This window comes from Elgaria multicarinata, chromosome 8 (assembly GCF_023053635.1).
Source record: "Elgaria multicarinata webbii isolate HBS135686 ecotype San Diego chromosome 8, rElgMul1.1.pri, whole genome shotgun sequence".
Taxonomy (NCBI): Eukaryota; Metazoa; Chordata; class Lepidosauria; order Squamata; family Anguidae; genus Elgaria; species Elgaria multicarinata.
In genome coordinates this window covers 21,121,467-21,141,581 of record NC_086178.1, presented here as the reverse complement: position 1 = coordinate 21,141,581, position 20,115 = coordinate 21,121,467, and the positions used below count along the sequence as shown (strand labels likewise).

At 45.2% G+C, this 20,115-nt stretch overlaps 1 protein-coding gene across 1 annotated transcript; it reads left to right on the top strand.

Moving 5' to 3' along the window:
• Window positions 1-1,602: 1,602 nt before the first annotated feature.
• On the top strand, window positions 1,603-18,617 carry TMEM212 (transmembrane protein 212). Its single transcript, XM_063131903.1, has 3 exons — window positions 1,603-1,767; window positions 13,820-13,879; window positions 18,258-18,617. The coding sequence occupies exons 1-3, from the start codon at window positions 1,603-1,605 to the stop codon at window positions 18,615-18,617; spliced, it is 585 nt and encodes a 194-aa protein (XP_062987973.1).
• The last annotated feature ends 1,498 nt before the right edge of the window (window positions 18,618-20,115 follow it).

Here is a 20,115-nt window from a genome sequence, read left to right as displayed (position 1 = left end):
CAAGCCCCCTTTTTTTTAATCACTCAGGGTGGTGTCGGGTAATCCCGACACCAAGGAGGGAGCACAGGGTCATCTGGGTACTGGAGCTGTCCCCCTGCCCTCTTCCTGGTGGAAGGCGACCAATTTACGGTCGCCTTCCACCAGGCCCTGAAGCGAAGTCAGACAGTGGAAGAACTGTACTGACCTTGCTCCCACTGAAAAACTCAGGGTAAGTCCCCAACCTTTTCAATGTGCAGCTTCGCTGTAAAGCCTGTGATGGCTGCAAATCTGCGGCTGTGTCATATAACTGATGCGGCGCAGATCCGCAGCCATCACGGGGCTTTCCCCGCATATCGACAGCCCCAAAGTCTTCCCCACTCAAGTGAGATGAATTGCATTTCTGTATAAATGACAGGAATTCTCTCTCAACTTGCACCTCTACATGCACATTAGCACATGCGGTTTTTATTCAAATCTGTGTCCTCTTTTTTGGCCATGGAAAAGTGGCCACTCTCCAACTCTTCTCTGTTTTTTTCTGGTCAACAGAGCTGGAATGTTCTGATGACCAAAACAGAAAGTTTCATCGATTGAGCAAGACAACTGACAGTAATTCTAAAACTAGAGCAAGCAAAATTCCTTCTGAGACTCCCTTGACCAAACCTTGATATTTAATAAAGGCAGAAGGTGAGTGTGATCACAAGCAGAGACTGTATTTTCATTTTCGGTCTTTTCTGCCAGTAGTATGGGATTATTTGGACACAAAAGATGTTGGATTTTCGTCTGAGCTCTGCTGAGCATAATTGGAAACAATGACTGTGACTCAGCCAGAGAGTCAATAACTCTGTGTACACCAGGAAGTGGTCACTCCTCATGGGAAAACAAGCAAAAGAGTTATTTAAACAATAAATCTCTGCAGCTAAGGAGCACGCTATTTTAAGTTCATAGCTTTATACTAGTTAGCTTAATTATTTGTAACTCAGGATTAAATACATGGTCAAGCACATCCTGATCTCTCTTTGCAGTAACATTTCTTTTGGAATTTCATTTGGGATTTCTTTTAACCCATTGGTAATGCGAATTCAGTTGACATGATTGTATACCTCGTGGTGGTCTGCTGACTGAGAACTGGATTAATTCCCATCGAGTGATTTCCTTGCACTGAAAACGAATGACATTTACTTTGATAAAACCACGTTGGACAAATCCCTCTGTGCCGACCTAGAGCCGGGACTTGTGATGGCGGGTGGGGGCAGGGGGGATCTCCATAGGAAACCTTGGTGGCCACAGAGGCTGTTTAATTGCAGCATGGGGGGAACAAAATAGGGGTGGTTACTAGGAAGTAGAGGGTCCAACAGACTCAGGGTTGTGTCTGAGGGAGGTCATGGACTGCAATTGTTCTTGAGTATACAAAGAGGACTCTCCGACTCCTTTTCAACACCTTGCATTTCAGTGGGAACTGGCGAAACTAAAATGTGTTTCATCTGAGTAGGCAAACAACAAGTATGCATTGTGACTACGGTCTCCAAGGTGCTTCTGTGTGCAATGGTATGCATCAGCCCAAACTCTGGTTGCAAAACATTATTGCAAGTCAAACACACGGGGAGAGAGAGGGACTTACTCAGAATGAACCCAGAGAACTTATTCGTGGTCACTGGAAGAATACTGATTTCCTTTGGGATTCTAAGCCTCATTTCTGGAGTTATTGCCTTCTTCCCTGTTTTTTCCTATAAACCTTGGTTTGTTGGATGGAGTGTTCACATTGCTTCTCCCATCTGGAATGGAGCTTTGGTAGGCGATAATAATATATGACCAGGGAAAAATGCTAGTGCTGTTGCTTTATTTATTGGTTTAGATGCTAATGTATTTTCTTGAATCTTTAGAATGCTTTACAAGAATTGACAATGGAAATAGTTGCCTATAAATATGCTGTTATGTTTTAATGCAGTGTTTTATTAATTCCTGGAAAAAGAGTAGCAACAGTTCAGTCTGCCTAGGGACAGCAAGGACTTTAGAAGATCTTTTCTCTGAGCCTCGATGTGTAGAGACTTTAACTGCAACCTGCTCTTGCTAAATATATTGCAGGAACAAGGAAACACAGTTCAGTGACAGATTTATCTGGGATAAGACAAGAGAAAAACCCCTCAACCTCTCTGGTGTGGGTTTGTTTGTTTTTGCATTAAAATTGCACAAATTACAACAACTCAATATTATAAGTTATGCCTACTAAAATAACTCAATCATATAAATAATCCAAGAACACACCAACAAACAGCAATGAGTACACTTTGTCCAATACAAAAAAGAGCCAAGCTCTTAATTGTGGCTTTAATGAACACCACCACCACCACCCAAAAAAAATATGGATTAGAAAAGAGGGAAAATAAAAAAAGAGAAAGAAAACTAAAAGAAACTTTTGATCCCTCTATTACTTTCCATTTTTTAGCTGCTTCTGTTCTGGAGGCAAATAACAGATTACTTGCAATTTCATAGGTGACCATGTTTAATCAATCGAAAGGGTTTTCATTGAGCAATTTGATTAATCAACTAAGCATAGCCCTACATGTAAGTTCTACCAAAGGTCCTAGTTCATAGTTGGCATCTCCAGGTAGAGCTGGAAAAAATCCTGCCTGAAACCCTGGAGAGCTGCTGCCTGTCACTGTTAATCATACTGAACAATAATGGTCGGACTCAGATTAAAGCAGCTTCTTATGTTCTTCTGTATCATTTTGAGCTTCTCTACATAAGCGATTTATTGTACGCTTATGATTGATGACTCATGGAAGTTTGTGGGTCCTTTACATGATGTCAACCACCAGGATATCTCCCTGTGCTTTCCTCCTTTATCCCCCCTTTCAAAAAGATCGGAAATAAGCTGAAATAAAAAATTAACACAGCATATCGGCACTGTTTAATGCTGGCGTGGTGCTGTTTCATTGAACACATAGAACATTGCTGAGAAAGGAAGTTTTCAATTCCAAATCATGTGTTCATCATCTAAAGGAGCCCATCGTAAACCCAAAAGACTCTGGAAGAAGAAAGCCTAGTAAGGCTGCAGAATTTTTGTTTGATGTAATTAAATAAAATCACATTACATCCAGATCTTTGTCTGGATCTAAGACTTCTTTCATTATTAACTGTGCCTAGTATTGAGGTGTGTGCCCAGAACCCAGAGCAGATGCAGAGAACAGCTGTGCAGTTTTGCTGCATCCCGCTTGAAGACAGGGCCTGGGGTAAACAGATAACCCTTCTGATCCTTCAGCTCTCATTCCCTTGAAGAGCTGTACTATTCCAAAAGCCTCGCCACAAAACTCAGTGGGGACATTTGCTTCTGGATGCACAGAACAATATACAATTTGCGAAGCGAGTAATGTGATTTGTCTGAAGTCAGTGTGGTTACAACAGATGAGCGAATTGATTCCTTATTGGCCTGTAATTTCTCTGGATATTGTGGTACGCTGAAGGGCAGTGAAGAATTCTCACATGGCCGTGATGGCTGATTCAGTGAAATATTATTTATCACGATGGGAGAGATGCAGGCATCTCAAATGCTAGGGGGAAAGCTGGGGTAGAAATTAATGCTGTTGACAGACATTCATCAAGGCTGTATATTTATAAGAACCAAACGCAGCAAGCCACATACCATCCATGGTGCAAGCTGTACTGGCTTATGGCTTTTGTGGCCTTACATCATCCCAATATGCCCCACTGAGTGTGGAATTTCTCACAAAAGAAACACTGGGGCTTTGATTTGACTGGAAACATCCTCCCCACCCCCGGGAGCCTGAAATCTCCAATAACTTGGAACTCACCGTATTTTCTTGGGGCCAAACTAGATGGATGTGATGTGGCAGGGTCTGTGATTGGATTGTGATTTAACTCATATTAGGCATGTATGGCAGGGATGGAGAACCTCTGAAAGTTCCCCATCTGGCCCAGGGCCCCATCCAGCTCCCTCCCCAACCCCCCCACCCCGGCTGAGCTTCCTGGAGGCTAGTAGGGGGAGCAGTCCTTCCTTTTAACTCCAGTTAGCAGGGATTCCCCTGTGTGCCGCTTGAGCTGTAAACGCAAGGGAATCCCCACTGCTATCTCCAATCATTGATGGGAGGTTACAGTGGAGATTCTGGGATGCCCCTTAGCCCGGTTGGGAAGGCAGGCACCCGGGCTAAGTGCTTTGCCCATCCCATGTCCTTCAAATGGGCAAAGGCAAGGGGAAGGCAAAGCTGCCTCCACCAAGGTGCTCTTCTACCCTACAGCTCAGCCAGGAGACAGTGGGGAGGGGGGCGGATTGACTTTCCTTACCATGGGGTCTCTTTCTAGTTCTCTTCCGCATTCAAACTGAGCACATTTCACGGAGAAGAGACCAGCGACCACGTGGCCTGTAGATTTCAATGGGGATAGCGCCCTCTAGTGGGCATTTTGTAGCGGACCTCAGAAGAGTCGGAATAAAAGAGGTCGATTTTGTGACTCTGAAATTTACAAAAAGAGCGGGAGACGCGCAGGAGGTGGACGGTGTCGTTAGAAGGACCCGCGAACATCCCTGAGCAGCCAGTAAGGAGTAGGGATATGCTCTGCTTCTAATTGGACCGGCGAATTAGAAGCGGAGCGGGGTGCTTCGCCTCCCCTTAAGGCGGAGGCGAAGAGGATTGGGGGGCCGGCGGTGTGTGGCGAAGAGGATCGAGGTAAAGGCGGATCCTTCGCCTCGATCCGGAGCTCCGCCGGAAAGGTAAGTGGGGTTTACCGGGCCCTGCCGCTGTCGCTGTCGCCCATGCGGCGACAGCGGCAGGACCCGGTAACCCCCCCTCCTCTCCCTTACCTGCCTCCGTCCGCGGTCCCTCAGCTTCTTCAATTGAGCCCGCAGTTCAACCAGGAAGTCTAGGCCGCACTTGCGGCCCAGACTTCCTGGCTGAACCGCGGGCTCAATTGAAGAAGCCGACAGACCGCGGATGGAGGCAGGTAAGGCCCCCTCCCCCTTGGTCCCTTACTGGGCTCTGCCGCCGTTGCCGCACAGGCGGCGATGGCGGCAGGGCCTGGTAACACCCCCCCACTCTCCTCTCCCTTACCTGCCTCCATCCGCGGTCCGTCGGCTTCTTCAATTGAGCCCACGGTTCAACCAGGTAACCCCCCTGCCCTCCTCTCCCGGCCTTACCTGGCACCACTCCCCTCCACTGCGGAGCTCCGATTCGGAGCCGGAGCTCCGCGGCGAAGAGGAGTGGAGTATGGGCGGAGCGGCATGGAGCGGAGCGGGCTGATCCGAAATTTTTGGATCGGCCTGCAGGGCAGAGCGGGGGGTCCGTGCACACCCCTAGTAAGGAGTGTGTATAAAACACTCATTTGATGACACTCTCAGCTTCATTTCCCCTCAACTGGGGAAAACCTGCACACGGTGAAGCCGGGGAATGGATGACATCTGCATTATGGTCCCATCTCCTGACACCATCTGGCACTCAGAGGGGTTGATAGCCTCCCCCCATCCTAAGAGCAGCCTAGGAGGATGGGGATAAGGGTTAAACTCCTCCCTGGTGCCAGAATCCAGTTTCCCCAGCATCCTATGGGGCTCCTTTAGCCAAGCCAAAAGACATCAGGACAGAGAAACCATCACAGATTTCCCTGGTTCGACGCTTGCTGGTGGTGGACTCTGTACCTGCCCAGGGGCACTTATTATTATTATTATTTATTTATTTATTTATTTATTTATATAGCACCATCAATGTACATGGTGCTGTACAGAGTAAAACAGTAAAACAGTAAATAGCAAGACCCTGCCGCTTAGGCTTACATTCTAATTAAATCATGGTAAAATAATAAGGAAACAGCGGCCAGAGCTGATCCTGGTGATCCCTGGCATAAACTAAACCCATAGCACAGATGCAGAGGGGAGGGCTGGACCTGAGAAAATGAAGGGCTTCCTAAAGCTACCTAGTGAATCCCTGGGAGAGGTGAAATTCAAACCAGGGACTCCCTGGTTTGTAGGTTTTAGCCACACTGGAGACCCAGCGTGGTATACTGGTTAGAGTGTTGAACTAGGGTTCGGGAGACCCAGGTTCTAGTTGTCACTTGACCATAAAGCTCACTGGGTAATTTTGAGCCAGTCACTGACTCTCAGCCTGCCCTACCTCACAGAGTCGTTGTGAGGATTAAATAGAGAGGAGGAGGGCCATGTAATCTGCCTTGGGTTCCTTGGAAAAGGAAGAAAGGTGGGATATAAAGGCAATAATAAATAAACAAACCTTACACCAGCTGTCTGCACTGGAGGAAAAGTGGACGCTGCAGCGTAATAAGGCAGTATGCAAATGGAGGCAGGTGTGTACATGAGGGAAGGAACAGGAAGTGATCCAGACAAATGAGGGGAAGGCTGAGGGAGGGCCTGAGAGGGGAGGCGCAGAATAAGAGCCTCATCAGACAAGGAGGGATCGTGTTTCCTTATCGTCATTTTGCAGCAGTTTCTGCAGCTGAAACTCTCCCCACCGCCTGAGTTCGATCCGAGTGGAAGCTGGTTTCAGGCAGCCAGCTTGGGTCGACTCAGCCTTCCATCCTCCTGAGGTCGGTAAAATGAGTACCCAGTTAGCTGGGGGAAAGGTAATAACGGCTGGGGAAGGCAACGGCAAACCACCCCGCTATAACGCCTGCCAAGAAAACTCCAAGAGTCCCTCCAAGAGTCAGTAATGACTCAGTGCTTGCACGAGAGGTTCCTTTCCTTCCTTCTGTCCCACAATAAGGACAAGCAACTTCCTCTTCCTTCGCCTGGGGAAAGAAAGAGGAAGCAAGCAAAGTCCGCGTGGCCCATTCCGTGGACGTTTTTATTGCGCAGCTTCTCCTGCACACAGCCAGGAAACGGCGCCGAGTACCGAGCATGCCATAAAAAGCTCGTCTAAGACTGAATTTTCTGTACACTTCTGAAATACCCAGCCAAATCTTCAGCTGCTGGCCTGTCATTTATACTGTTTTGCAGGTCTTGTGTTGAAAGGTGAAGACAAAATGGCAGTGCTTAGCAAAGTCTGGGGCAGAAGGATTCCTTGCCAGAGCATTTAAAGTGAAGGGGAAACCGATCAAGTTGTAGTTGAAGTTCTCTGGCTTGAGTTGGCCGAGCAGGGATGATGAAATAATCCCTCCCAACTCTGTTTCTCTTTGTTCCCTCCACCAGTTGAGGGAGTGTTGGTTGGAAAAGCAGACAGCAAAAGGCTTTGGCCCTCTTTGCATGTTACAATGGCTCATCACAGGGTTCTTATTTTGTTGTATTATTTGTTCTGGCTAGAGACTCTCTCGGATCCTTTGCAGGCTCCCCCCCACCCCCATTTTTCTTCTTTTCTGCCTGATGAATTTTGCCAACAGCCACTCATGACTCCAGATGTTTCTGCTTTTGTTCATGGGAACTTTTTTATGGTATGGTGAGGCCAAGATTATAATTTCAGGCTTCGTCTCCGAAGAAATCTATCCAAACTCCTTTTTGTTGTTGTTGCTGAAAATGGCCATAAATGTGAAAATCTAGGTCTTACAAATAATTTGTGGGGAGGAGAGGGTAGAAACTTTCCAAAGCTGAAATACAAAGTTATCAAGATTTAAGATTTGCGCAGAGCGTGTGGCAAATGTACTGAAGCAGTAAGCAATGAAAAAACCCTGACTTCCGGTCTGTCTATACTAAGAATATGTAGTTAATTGTCCAGAAGCCCTGTCTGGCTTCCTGGTTAGCCCCCACATTTTATCTAACCCTGCACTGTGTCCTCTAAGGCGGACACAGACGCTTGCCAAACACTTGCCAGGTGGCCATCAACGACAGGACCTTTTCAGTGGTGGAACCTCCTTTATAAAAAAAATCCCCTCCTGCAAAAGGAGAGAGCAGCACCAACCATTTTATCCAACAACGGGTTAAGGCTTTTTAGCCTCCGAGGTTTTCAGTGGCATTGTGTGGTCGATATGATTGATGCCTGCGCTTTTATTGATTTTCCTCTGGTTTTTAAAGATCTTAGAAAGATTTTCCACTTATTCTTTTTCGTTCAAGCATTACTGCTTTCTCTTTGCTTTTTTTTAAAATGGTAAATTGTTATTGGTTTTATACTTGTGAGGCATTTGGATATCTTTTGTAATAGACGAGCAACCTAGAAAAGTTTGAAGAAAATTAAAAAAATGAAGAAGATATAATTAAAATTAAAGTAATAAAGAAGATACTGCTCCACCCCAGTTGACAAAGATGTGAAGGACCCTTGAACTCTCCTCCTTTCCTCTCACACCATGGTGACAGCAAAAGAGGCTCCTCCAAGCCCTTTTCACAACAATTGCACATCTCCTCAATGCATGGAGAGAGAAATTCAGATCACCTCTACTGTGCCTGATCCCATCCTCCATTTGTTCAGCAGACAGGGCAGCCATGTGTCCTACTTTATAAAGGACAGTCCTCTCTTTGAAAGGCTGTCTAGTCCAAATCTAGTTTGGGCCTGTTCAAACAAGACACTTAAGTCATGGTTAGGCCCTTTTGCATAGGGTGACCATATGAAAAGGAGGACAGGGCTCCTGTAAAAGATCTCTTTTGTATCTGGTCACTCTGGAGGGCAGTGCTCCTGCAGCTTTAACTGTTGTGACAAAGAGGGAATTTCACCAGGTGCTACATGCATACAAATGACACCTGCTGAAAGTCCCTTTTCTATACAACAGGAGCCCGTTCCTCCTTTTCATATGGTCACCCTACATTTTGCTGCAAGGGCCACCTGGTAACATTCTTCCCCACTATGGTGAGACATATAATGTTTCGTTTGAAATTACAATAACTATTTCTAAATGCACATCTGTATGCATAAATTAGGATATGCAATTTTAGGCGAATCCATGCCTTCTTTTTGGGTGATGCATGTCCTCTTTTTTGGGCACTGTGTAAATGGCCACTCTATCAGCCAAAGGGCTGAACAGAGTAATAGTTATACATGTACAGCCTCTGAACATACAACCAGAGAGGTTTTCCCTAACAGGCTCTTCCACTTTCAGCTGAATGCATAGAGGTTAGCAGAAGCGAATTTTCGTTCTCACTAAAGCTAACGTTCAGTGAACACGTGAAAAGGGCTTCATAGATTTCCTGTAGTGCACCTCAGAGACTCATTCCTGTCCATGTGCAGAGACAGATGAGTAGGATGTATGTGCTTATCGTAGGGTGACCATATGAAAAGGAGGACAGGGCTCCTGCATCTTTAACAGTTGCATAGAAAAGGGAATTTTCAGCAGGTGTCATTTGTATATATGGAAAACCTGGTGAAATTTCCTCTTCAGCACAACAATTAAAGCTGCAGGTGCCCTGCCCTCTTTTAAATCTGGTCACTCTAGTATAGCTCCTGCATCTTTAACTGTTGTGATGAAGAGGGAATTTCACCAGGTTCTCCATATACACAAATGACACCTGCTGAAATCCCCTTTTCTATGCAACTGTAAACGATACAGGAGCCCTGTCATTGTTTTCATATGGTCAGACTATATGGCACTTAGTAAATTCATGGATGGGGCAAGATTTAAACTGGGAACTTTCTGGCTCACACTTGTAGTGATAATTTCACACCAGTTCTCAGGAATTCGGTCATAATAAAACCCTAACAACTGCCTAGCTGGATCTTTTCAGCATTCCATCTTCAGCAATATGTTGCGATTTTCAAAAACACTTATTCCAGAGAAGATGCACGTAAGTGATTTAAGTGGCCCAGAATTAAATCTCTAGGACTTAATCCATTTGAATGAAAAGGAAAAACACCCACCCACCCAATAAACAGATACGCTGTAAACCAGGCTTCAGAAATGGCATTTCCAGCTCTTTATAATGAAATGTGGATTTAATCAGCAGCACTTGCCATCACTGATCATCGAAATAACATCAGTTTGAAAGCAAGGGTCTAGTACCTCATGGAAAGTGGGTGAAGAGAAAGTGCTTGATTTCTTTTTCTTCTGGGCCAGGTTGAGGACAGTGCATGACTATTAGTTTGTAATTTGAATAATAACAATGAATAAAGAAAACCAGGCTGGGGGGAACCCTGATATAATTACATCAGAGAAACATCCTGTAAATCTCATTAATCTTGATGAATCCAAAACGTTTAAAATTGCAAGAGCCCAAATACAAATTATGAGAATCCTTTTCTCAGCTTCTGGAGGCAGTATGGGAGACCTAAAATGCAGTGATGGCCATAAACTTGGATGGCTTTAAAGGGTTTTTTAGAAAAAATCATGGAAGTGAAGCTTATCAATGGCTACTCCTCCTCCAGTAGCAGAGGCACTATGACTATGTACACCACTGCTGGGGAACATGAGTGGGAGGGTGCTGTTGCCTTCATGTTCTGCTGGTGGATTTCCCACAGGCAGATGGTTGGCCACTACTGGACAAGATGGACTGTTAGTCTGATCCAGCATGGCTGTTCTTATATGACACAATTCTATTATGATCTACAGTTCTCCCATTTGGGACTAGTAACAGATGGGTGAGTTATTCTGCCTTATCTCTAGCCACAAAAATCAAGTTGGAATAAGAATATCTAACCACTTCCAGGTGAGTTTTATGCTCCTGTGGATCTAGGTCGTTCTTGTTGCATTCAGGGTGCAGGAGAGGGAGGATCTTACAACCTTCATGTTGGATCCAGTGTCATGCACGGGACATTCCTTGTTTCGCCAACAACAACCCTGCAGCCAGGGTCGGCGCTGCCATAGAGGCAGCTCAGGCGGCGGCCTAGAGCGCCAAGCAATGGAGGGCACCAAACGGCGCACCCGGAAGCTGCTTCCGGGTGCACTATTCTGAAGCCGCCGCCCTGGCCACCCCGGCCGACCCCCGGCCCCAGCATCCTGGCTTCGAAGCCAGCGCCCACTCCTGGCTTTGAAGCCAGGACACTGGGGTTGGGGGGCGGCTTCAGTACGGTGCACCTGCCTAGGGCGCAAAATAGTTTGGCACCGGCCCTGCCTGCAGCCTCAAATCTGCTCCAGAGGGTCCTCAACAACCCCACAGAACAGATTGTAGGGCACACAGTGGCTGCAGGGTGGAGGGGAATCCATTCTGCAGATCCCTTCATAGATTTGCATTTGCCCTCATCTTCAAGCTTAACTTTATAGCCACAAGGACTGCAAAATTACTTTAACCCTCCTACACCAACATTACCTAAACTATTATTTCTTTATTTATTTCTATACCGCTGACTATAATATAATCTCTCAGCGGTTCACAACATTAAAGTGCAAAATTAAAACACAGTATTGAAACGTACCATAAAAACACACTATTAGAATACTTCCAACAACAATAAAAGAGCAGTAAAATGGGGCAGTAAAATGGAGTGGCGTAGTTAATTTATTGAAGGCCCAGGGAAGGCCTGGGTGAACGTGTGTGTCTTCAGGAGGTGTTTGAATGATGCGATGTGTTTCTTCCTAACCTGTGGTATTTCGCACCCCATGTATTATTCTACAATAAGGGGATAAATTATTATCTTGGGTTTCACTCCCACTCCTTTTGTGTGGGAATGCTATTGTTGTTGTTGCTTTAATTGAGAATTTCACTACAATGGCATTGGGGTGAGGTAGGCCCAGGGCTGGCCTTAGAGCTGGGTGTGCTAGACAGTTGCCCAGAGTGCCAAGCTGAAGGGGGTGCCAGGCAGAGCTAAGGAGGCACCAACATCACACCTGCCCCAGGCCCCCTAAGCCTTCTGGGTAGCCCTGCAAAGGTGACCACAGAGGGGCCCCCAGGGTGCTATTTATCCTAAGGCTGGCCCTGGGTAGACCCATATTGAAGAGTGTGGGTAGAGTTATCCATGCTACAGTGATCCATGCTCTCATAACCTCTCGTTTGGATTACTGCAATGCGTTATACGTGGGGCTCCCTTCGAAAATGGTCCGGAAACTGCAACTGGTACAAAACAGGGCAGCACGGTTACTAACAGGGACTGGCCGACGAGACCACATCACGCCAGTCCTTTTCCAGCTTCATTGGCTGCCAGTCCAGGTCCGGGCCCAATTCAAAGCGCTGGTATTAACATTTAAAGCCCTAAACGGCTTGGGGCTAGGGTGACCATATGACCGGATTTGTCCGGGTTTTTGATGGCAAATCCGGGAGGGGGAGGGGAAATCCGGATTTTTTTCCAAAGAGCAGCTCTAATGGGAATTAACAAAAATGCTTATAACTCCGTTGTTTTTTAAGATAAAGACATGAAACATGGCACAATAGTAGCTCTTAGGAAGGGCTTTAGTCATACCAAATTTGAAACAGATCCGTTCATCCATTGATTTTTTAGGAATTTTTTAAAAATTGAGGTTTTAAAATTATTGTTTTTAAAATCATCATTTTTAAAGATAAAGAGATGAAACTTTGTACCATGATAGGATTTAGGTAGAGCTTTAGCCACACCAAATTTGAAACAGATCTGTTCATCCATTGATTTTTTAGGAATTTTTTAAAAATTGAGGTTTTAAAATTATTATTTTTAAAATCGTCATTTTTAAAGATAAAGAGCTGAAAGTTGGCACCATGAAAGCTTTTAGGTAGAGCTTTAGCCGTACCAAATTTGAAACAGATATGGGGGCAGTAGCAAACCCTGTTAACAACAACAGCAGCTTGCAATGAGTGAAGATACAGTCAGAAAAGATATTTGAGGGAAGGGGAGAATGTAATACACAGAGTATAGCAAAAGCTTCAAAGTACAGCAAAACCTACAAAAGTAGGAGCGAGTGAAGTTAATTTCAGATACATTGAATCTCTCACTTGTTCTTTATTTCAGTGATTTTAACATTAAGATGTTATGTAGAACAGATTTGTCTTAAATGTGTGCTGTAAGGCTATGTTCGGGTGGGCACGCCCCCTTGGGGGCGACCATGTTGTCCTCCTTTTTGGTTTCCAAAATATGGTCACCCTAGGCCAGGCTATCTGAAGGAATGCCTCCTCCCATGTGTACCTCAGGGGTCCTTCTCCGTGAGCCCCTGCCAAAGAAAGTGAGGCACGTGGCTACCAGGAGGAGGGCCTTCTTTGCTGTGGCACCCCGGCTGAGGAATGAGCTCCCTAAGGAGGTTCGCTTGGCACCTACATTATATGCTTTTAGACGCCAGGTGAAGACCTTTTTATTCTCCCAGTATTTTAACAGTCTATAAATAAATTTAACTTGGTGTTTTAAATTTGTATTTTAAATTTGTATTTCTGCACTGCTGCTGATTTTATCCTGGTTGTGCTTTTATATTGTATTTTATATCATGTTTTTATACTGTTTGCTTTATACTTTGAATGGTTTTAATTTTGGTGAACCGCCCAGAGAGCTTCGGCTATTGGGCGGTATAAAAACGCAATCAATCAATAAATATATATATTTTTTAAAATAGAATGAAATACTACATTTCCAAGATACTAGGATGTTAATGATCCTTAATGTGGTGAAAACTGTCATTTGCTGCCACTTTATGGTGATGAAGCACTTAAGAAAAGGAGACATTAACTATTCAGCATTTTTTATTCATACCTCCAGAGGTTTTGAGTTGAAGGGAAAATGCATAACTAAGGCATCAGAGGTCCATGACATCCCACAGGAATTAACCTGGAGAATCATTACAGATTATCATCCCTGTATAATTGTATTATTTACTGTGAACAATAAGCTTTAATACAACTTCATATGTTTATATTAAATAGGTGTCAATGTCAATATCCCATTGTTATTTTAAAACTGTGACTTATTTGGGATTTATCTAACCTCAGCTGAGGATTAGTATCTTCTGATAGTGAATTTTTTTCCCCTTGCGTTGTGATTTTTAAAAAGTCTGCTTTGCAACATACTTCAGAGAGAACAAAGGTCTATTAACAATGCTAACTTTATGACATGTAACCATATGCTTTCTCCTCTGTCTGCAGGCTATTATTGCAGGTGTATTCATTGTTCTGGCTGAAAAACAATGGACCCAGAGATACCTGGTAAATTAATGCAGTTATTCTATATGGTGTCACATTCTAGGCAGCAGGCAGGCAGAGTTAATCCAGGCATTGACTCAAGAGGAAGAAAAAGTCCATTTTTCCTGCCTTAAGCTATGGATCAGATAACGAATACTGGGCTCAGAACAGGCACAGTTTTAAAACGTTCTACCAGATTTACAAGACCAAGCAGGATCCTGAGATATTTCCTGACTTGAAAGAAGGGAATGTTGTTAGAACCAATAAAAGCCATCGAACTGGTGGAACTTTTAAAAAGTCATTTTCTGCTTCTTGAATACATGGAAAATGCATAAATAGGAAGCCCATCCTTGCAAAACGATTCTTACAGTAGTGTGCTGTTGTTGTTTTGAGCGTCTGTTTTTTAACCCGTTTAGGTTTGGCTTCATCAGCATCTCCTTTAAATTTTTTTTTTTTTTTACAATTTTAGATTAAAAAAAAAGATATTATGCTTCAACCCCACCGCACAGCCCATCTGTCTGTTTTAACCCTGTCTGTTATTCAGTTTATGCAACAACACAGAATGAGATTTGCAGTTGAAATAAAGAAAGGTTTTCCTGCAATGTCCTGTAATGCTAGAGGACGGTGGGGGGAGGACGGTGGGGGGCAGCGTTGAGAAGATTGTCATGATCAGATCACTATGCCTTTGAAGGCAAAGATCGAGGGCTGGAGTCAGGGGTCAGCATTGTGGGGCATCTGCCAAGGTCCACACAACAGCAGGGACCCCGTTGCTGCTCCCCCATCCCAAATCCCCTGGCTGCTCTTCCACCTTGCTGCCTCTGACTCTTCACCTGCCCTCTTTGTGCCACTGAACAGTGATAGGAGCAAGGAGAAGCAGCAACAGCATCCTCTTGCCTTTTGGGTGGCCAGGTGTCCTATTTTATTTTCTCTTTGAAGGAATGGCAGAGGACAGTCCTCTATTTGAAAGGCTGTCCAGGCCATCCCCACTTTATTTATTTATTTGATTTATATACTGCTCCACATCCAAGATTTCAGAGCAGTGAACAGCAGATAGGATAGGATAAAATAACAACAACATCTACAACAACTACAACTAGGGTGACCACATGGAAAGGAGTACAGGACTCCTGTACCTTTAACAGTTGAACAGAAAAGAGAATTTATTTATTTATTTATTTATTTATTTATTTATTTATTTATTTATTTATTTTATTAAACTTATATACCGCTCCCATAGCCAGGGCTCTCTGGGTGGTTTCACACTGCAGGGAACCATGCTCTGTTATGCCTCCCACTCAGAACCAGTTCAAAATTGTGGATGAATGGTCATGTTTTGGGAGTTCAGTTCAAGCCAGAGAATTTATCAATATTTGTTTGTGAAAGCATGAATTGTATATCCAAACAAACTTGATGTGGTCTCAAAGTCACAGTGCAGTGTTATGTATATTTACTCAGAAGTGTATTCAGTGGTGCTTTCTCCCTACTAGTAAATGGGTTGGATCAAGGATTTGCCTCCCATTGACAGAAGGGCTCTGCTCACAAAATATATCTCTGCTGCATTTTGGGGGATCTTTCTTCCCTGCCCTACACAGCTTGTCCCATTCAGCAGAATCCTCTGCCTGACCCACTGTGTGTAGCATTTTCGGGGTGTGTGCGGAGTGGGTGGAGAAGTCTGTTTCCACCAGCCCAGATGCACACACCTAAATCTGGATCCAGCCCAGGGTATTTAGGATTGCCTAAGTTTCCAACATATGGAGGGGGTGTTGTGTGGCGGGGGGGGGGGATATTAAGTCACCAACGAACAACAGCAGCTATCCTTCCCTCCCAAAAAGAGGGATGGATTAAAATTCTTCTGTAGAAATATAATGCAGAACAGAGTTGTGTTGGTTTTATCCATGATAACCCCCTCTTAAGACTGAAATGACCATGCAGGATAATACAGACATAGGCCTTAGCTAGACCTAAGGTTTATCCCAGGATGGTCCCGGGGTCATCCCTGTTCATGTAAATGACACACAGGGGATCCCAGGAGCAGGCAGGGACAACCCCCAGGACAATCCAGGGATAAACCTTAGTTCTAGCTAAGGCCATAGACTAATCACTAGAAAATGAATAATTAAAACAAGGCGACCCAAGATTATACTACGGTTGCAGTCCATCCCTGGTTGTCCTGCTTATTTTAACCTTTACTTATGACACCATGACATGGATTGGCCATGTTTGGCCAGGTTAGAAGCCTACCAACTCTCCAGATGTGTAGACCCAGTTGTAAATCAGAACTCTTTGGGGGAATCTTCCTACTAACTTTGATGAATTCTCTGTTGATGGCCTGGTTGACTTGACGAATTTGGCCATCAACACTGTTCCTAAATAGCCACTCTTCTCTTACTTCTTTGTATCCCTGATTGTCACGGGACCTGAACCATATGAATCAGAATGGGAGGTAACTAGACCACAACTAAGTTTCCAACCTGTGCCAGAGCTGACTGATTTCATATTTTCAAAACTATGCTGTGGAAACAACATAAACTTTCTCTTTCTTTCTTTCTTTCTTTCTTTCTTTCTTTCTTTCTTTCTTTCTTTCTTTCTTTCACTCTCTCTCTCTCTCTGTGTCTCCCGCCTTACAAAGAGCTATCCAGCTCCTTATATAACCTCTTGCCTAGGATGGTCCAGTCAATCAGTTCCCTCTTGGCCGATTGGTTGGACCAGTTTCAGAGGGCTTTTGAAAGAACTGGCTGAACAATGTATGTGTGTGTTTGGGCGTGTGTGTTGTGCTGTTGTTTTATTTATTCTGGCTTTTATGATCAATGGGAGTCGATTGGCTTAATAAGTATTGCTCTTTAAGATGGTTTTAATTAGCATTTTTATAAGCTGACTTCAGGTAGCAGGACAGGGAAAGACTCTGCCGGAGTCCCTTCTGCCAATCAGAGGAAACAGTACTGAGTAAGATGGGCCAACCATCTAACCCAGTATAAGGCAGCTTTACACTGTTACAGGGATGCTAATCTAATTGCTGTGAAGGCATCTAGGTTTGGACAGGTAATGATTAATGGAGCCAGGAGGACTGCTTAAAGCTCCTTAATGGTCAGCAGCCAGGTGTGTCATATATTTCCAGCTGTATATTTTCTAGGCAAATGGCTTAGCTAATGGCCCAGAACGTTTGGTGGATGTTCTCACAATAGCCAGGCTGATGCCCACATGCTGCCAACATACGGAGGAAGCCAGTGGACTTGCGAGTTCATGGTGATGTCGGGGCATGTGCTCCCAGCACAGCATCACAACAGAGACAGCATGCAAGACGATGCCACAGTGTCCCACTGCATCAGGCTCAGTGGCACAACCAGCAATGATTCTGCTACTGCCAACTGGGGTTCAAATCCTCTTATACTTCTCACAAGGAAAACACCTCCTGATCTCTCAAATGGGACAGTGGATTTGCAGCCTTATAGGAATGCCACCGTGACATTTGCCTTGGTTACAGCCTGGTAGATTACTGTGATGCCTATTCAGACAACATGCTAAGCCATGGTTAGGCTGCTAACCCTTTTGCAGCAAATGGTTAGCGAGCATGTTCAAACCATGGTTATGTAACCACCATGGATAGGAATGGTTCACATGACACGCTAAGCCATAATGTTTAGCTCAAAACACTTTACCACTGTTGCTTAGCGTGGCGTCTGAACAGGTTCAATGTGGGGCTGCCCTTGAAGACTATTCGGAAACTGCAACTGGTACAAAATGCAGCAGTTAGAACACTTGCGGGAAATAGCTGTTCAGATCACATCACTCCTATTCTGCATCATTTACATTGACTCCCTATTAGTTTCTGCCCAATTCAAGGTGCTGTTTTTGGACGTTAAAGCCCTAAATGATTTGGGACAACCATATCTGAAGGACTGCCCAAGCTTTAAGATCAGCGTCAGAGGTTCTTCTCTCTAGACCATCAGCAAGAGACACTAGACTGGTGGGTGTTAGCATAGGGCTTTCTCAGTGGTGGCCCCACACCATTGGAACTCCCTCCTCTGGGAGATACATATGGCCCAATTACTGCTGGCTTTAAAAACACACAGAAGGAACATTTATTTCAGTCTGCATGTAGTGCTTCAAAATCATTAGCTGCTGTTTGACTGTAATTTATGTTTCATATTTTTGTAATGTTCTGAGTCATCTTCTGAGGGCCGTGCACCCTGAAAGAATTTCTGTAAACCGCCCAGAGAGCCCTGGCTATGGGAGCGGTATATAAGTATAATAAATAAATAAACAAATAAATAAATAAAGCTGGGGCAGAAACTTTTAAAATAATAAACAAACAAATAAATAAATAAATGTTGCATATACATTAAAAATAAGTTTTGCATCATTTGATCACCAAAGGTAATAATAAGTTTCTGTTCAATTCCAGTGGGAAGCTGGCTTCGCCTTTAGCATCTTAAATATCATCAGCTCTCCGGTTCAAGGTGCTGTGGCTTTGGCATCCCTCCTTCTCGGCCCTTACTGCTACTACTCCTTTGCTGGGGTTTCAGGTTCGAACTATCTCGGTTATGCCGCCCTGTTTCCTTTTCCTTACGGCAAGTTCGCTGCTGCATGCGAGGACCCGTCGCACTATGAATGGTACCACCTGGCTTTGCAGATCCTAGACTTTTGCTCAAGCCTTGCCATGCTCTGTGCATCCTTAGCTACAGTGGTCAAACTCATAGAAAGACTGTTCCGGTTCGGACACCTAAATGTGAGTATTAATCATTGTCGGGAAAGTAATGTCTAGCTACAGTAATTACAGGGAAATAATGACTAAGGGGCTGACTATATGTTGTCTTTGCCCCAAGGTGGCTCCAAATCTGTGCTGCTTCGTTGTTTTTAATTGTTGCATTTATATCCCACCTTTTTTCCTCCAAGGAACACAAGGTGGCGTACATAATCCTCCTCTCCATGTTATCCTCACAACCACCACCCTGTGAGGTAGGCTGGCCTGAGAGTCTATGACTGGCCCAAACTCACCCAGTGGGTTTCCAAGGCTGAGTGGGGACTAGAACCTGGATTTCCCAACTCCCAGTCCAACACTTTAGCCACTACTGCTACTGCTACACCACACTGCTACTGACACAGCCGCCGATTCAGGTCCACCCCAGGGCAAAGAGTCGAGGGTTCATACCGCTTTCATACCGCTATATCCTGCTTGGTGTGGTTCCTGCCTTTTCTATTCCGCTTTCAGACCGCTTTCATAGTGCAATATCCTGCTTGGTGTAGATTAGACCATAGTCTAAATTATCTGGAGGGACACAAAGTCCCCTACCCCAGCACTAGACGCTGCCCCTGCCCTGCCAGCCTCCCTTCCTGTGATCTGCCAGATCACACCTCAACTCCGGGCCTGAATCTCAGGGCCTTGCTAGACCTACCTGAAAATCTGGACATGTGGAGGGGCCAGCCTGCGCTACAAGTAGCACGGGCTGTCGCTGCTTTCCACAAGTCAGATGCAATGGCGTAAAGGAAAGTCCTATCGCTTCTTCCATTTTGTTCGAGCCTTAAAGGGCCGGGTGCGCAGGAGCGCACCAGCGGCAAAGGTAGGGTTTTTTTTAAATTAAAAACAGGGTTCCCCACCCCCCTGTCTCCCATTTTCCCCCCTGGCCATGATTCCCCCCACCGCGATCTCCGGTTTCCCCCCAATCTCCGATTCCCCACGCGATCTCCTATTTCCCCCCACCCCCCATGGCTCCAATTCCCCCCCGAATCTCCCTACCCTGCCCTGATAGTTGCAGCACTCCTGTGGAGTGCTGTGCGCCGTCCGCCCCTTTTCCCAGCTACTCGTGAGTAATTGCGATAGCCGGGAAAAGCAGCTGAGACCACGGGAAATACCGGGCCACAAGCGGTGCCGGTTATCCCAGGGCCAGGGAGGGTTGACCTCTGCCTGAGCCCGGGATCCCCTGTGCGCCATCTGGATGCACAGGGGCGGGCCCGGGGCTCGCACCGGGCTAACTCGTCATCTAGCAAGGCCCTCAGAAATCCTGCCAGTCCTTTTCACCAGTTGCTTGATGTCTACTGCTGAGCTGAGATCAGAACTCCCTTTGTGTCTTCCCATTGTCAGGTACAACAAGGGTTAAAGCAGTAGCATTTCATTATGCAGCTTGCATAGCAAACGCCACTGAATTGATTTAACTCACATCGCGGCCTGCCGGGGGCAGAGGTTAACATAGGGCTCCCTGGAGCATGTTACTGACCCGGTGCTGCCTCAGCTTGCAGGAGAAAATCAACACAGTAATGAAGGG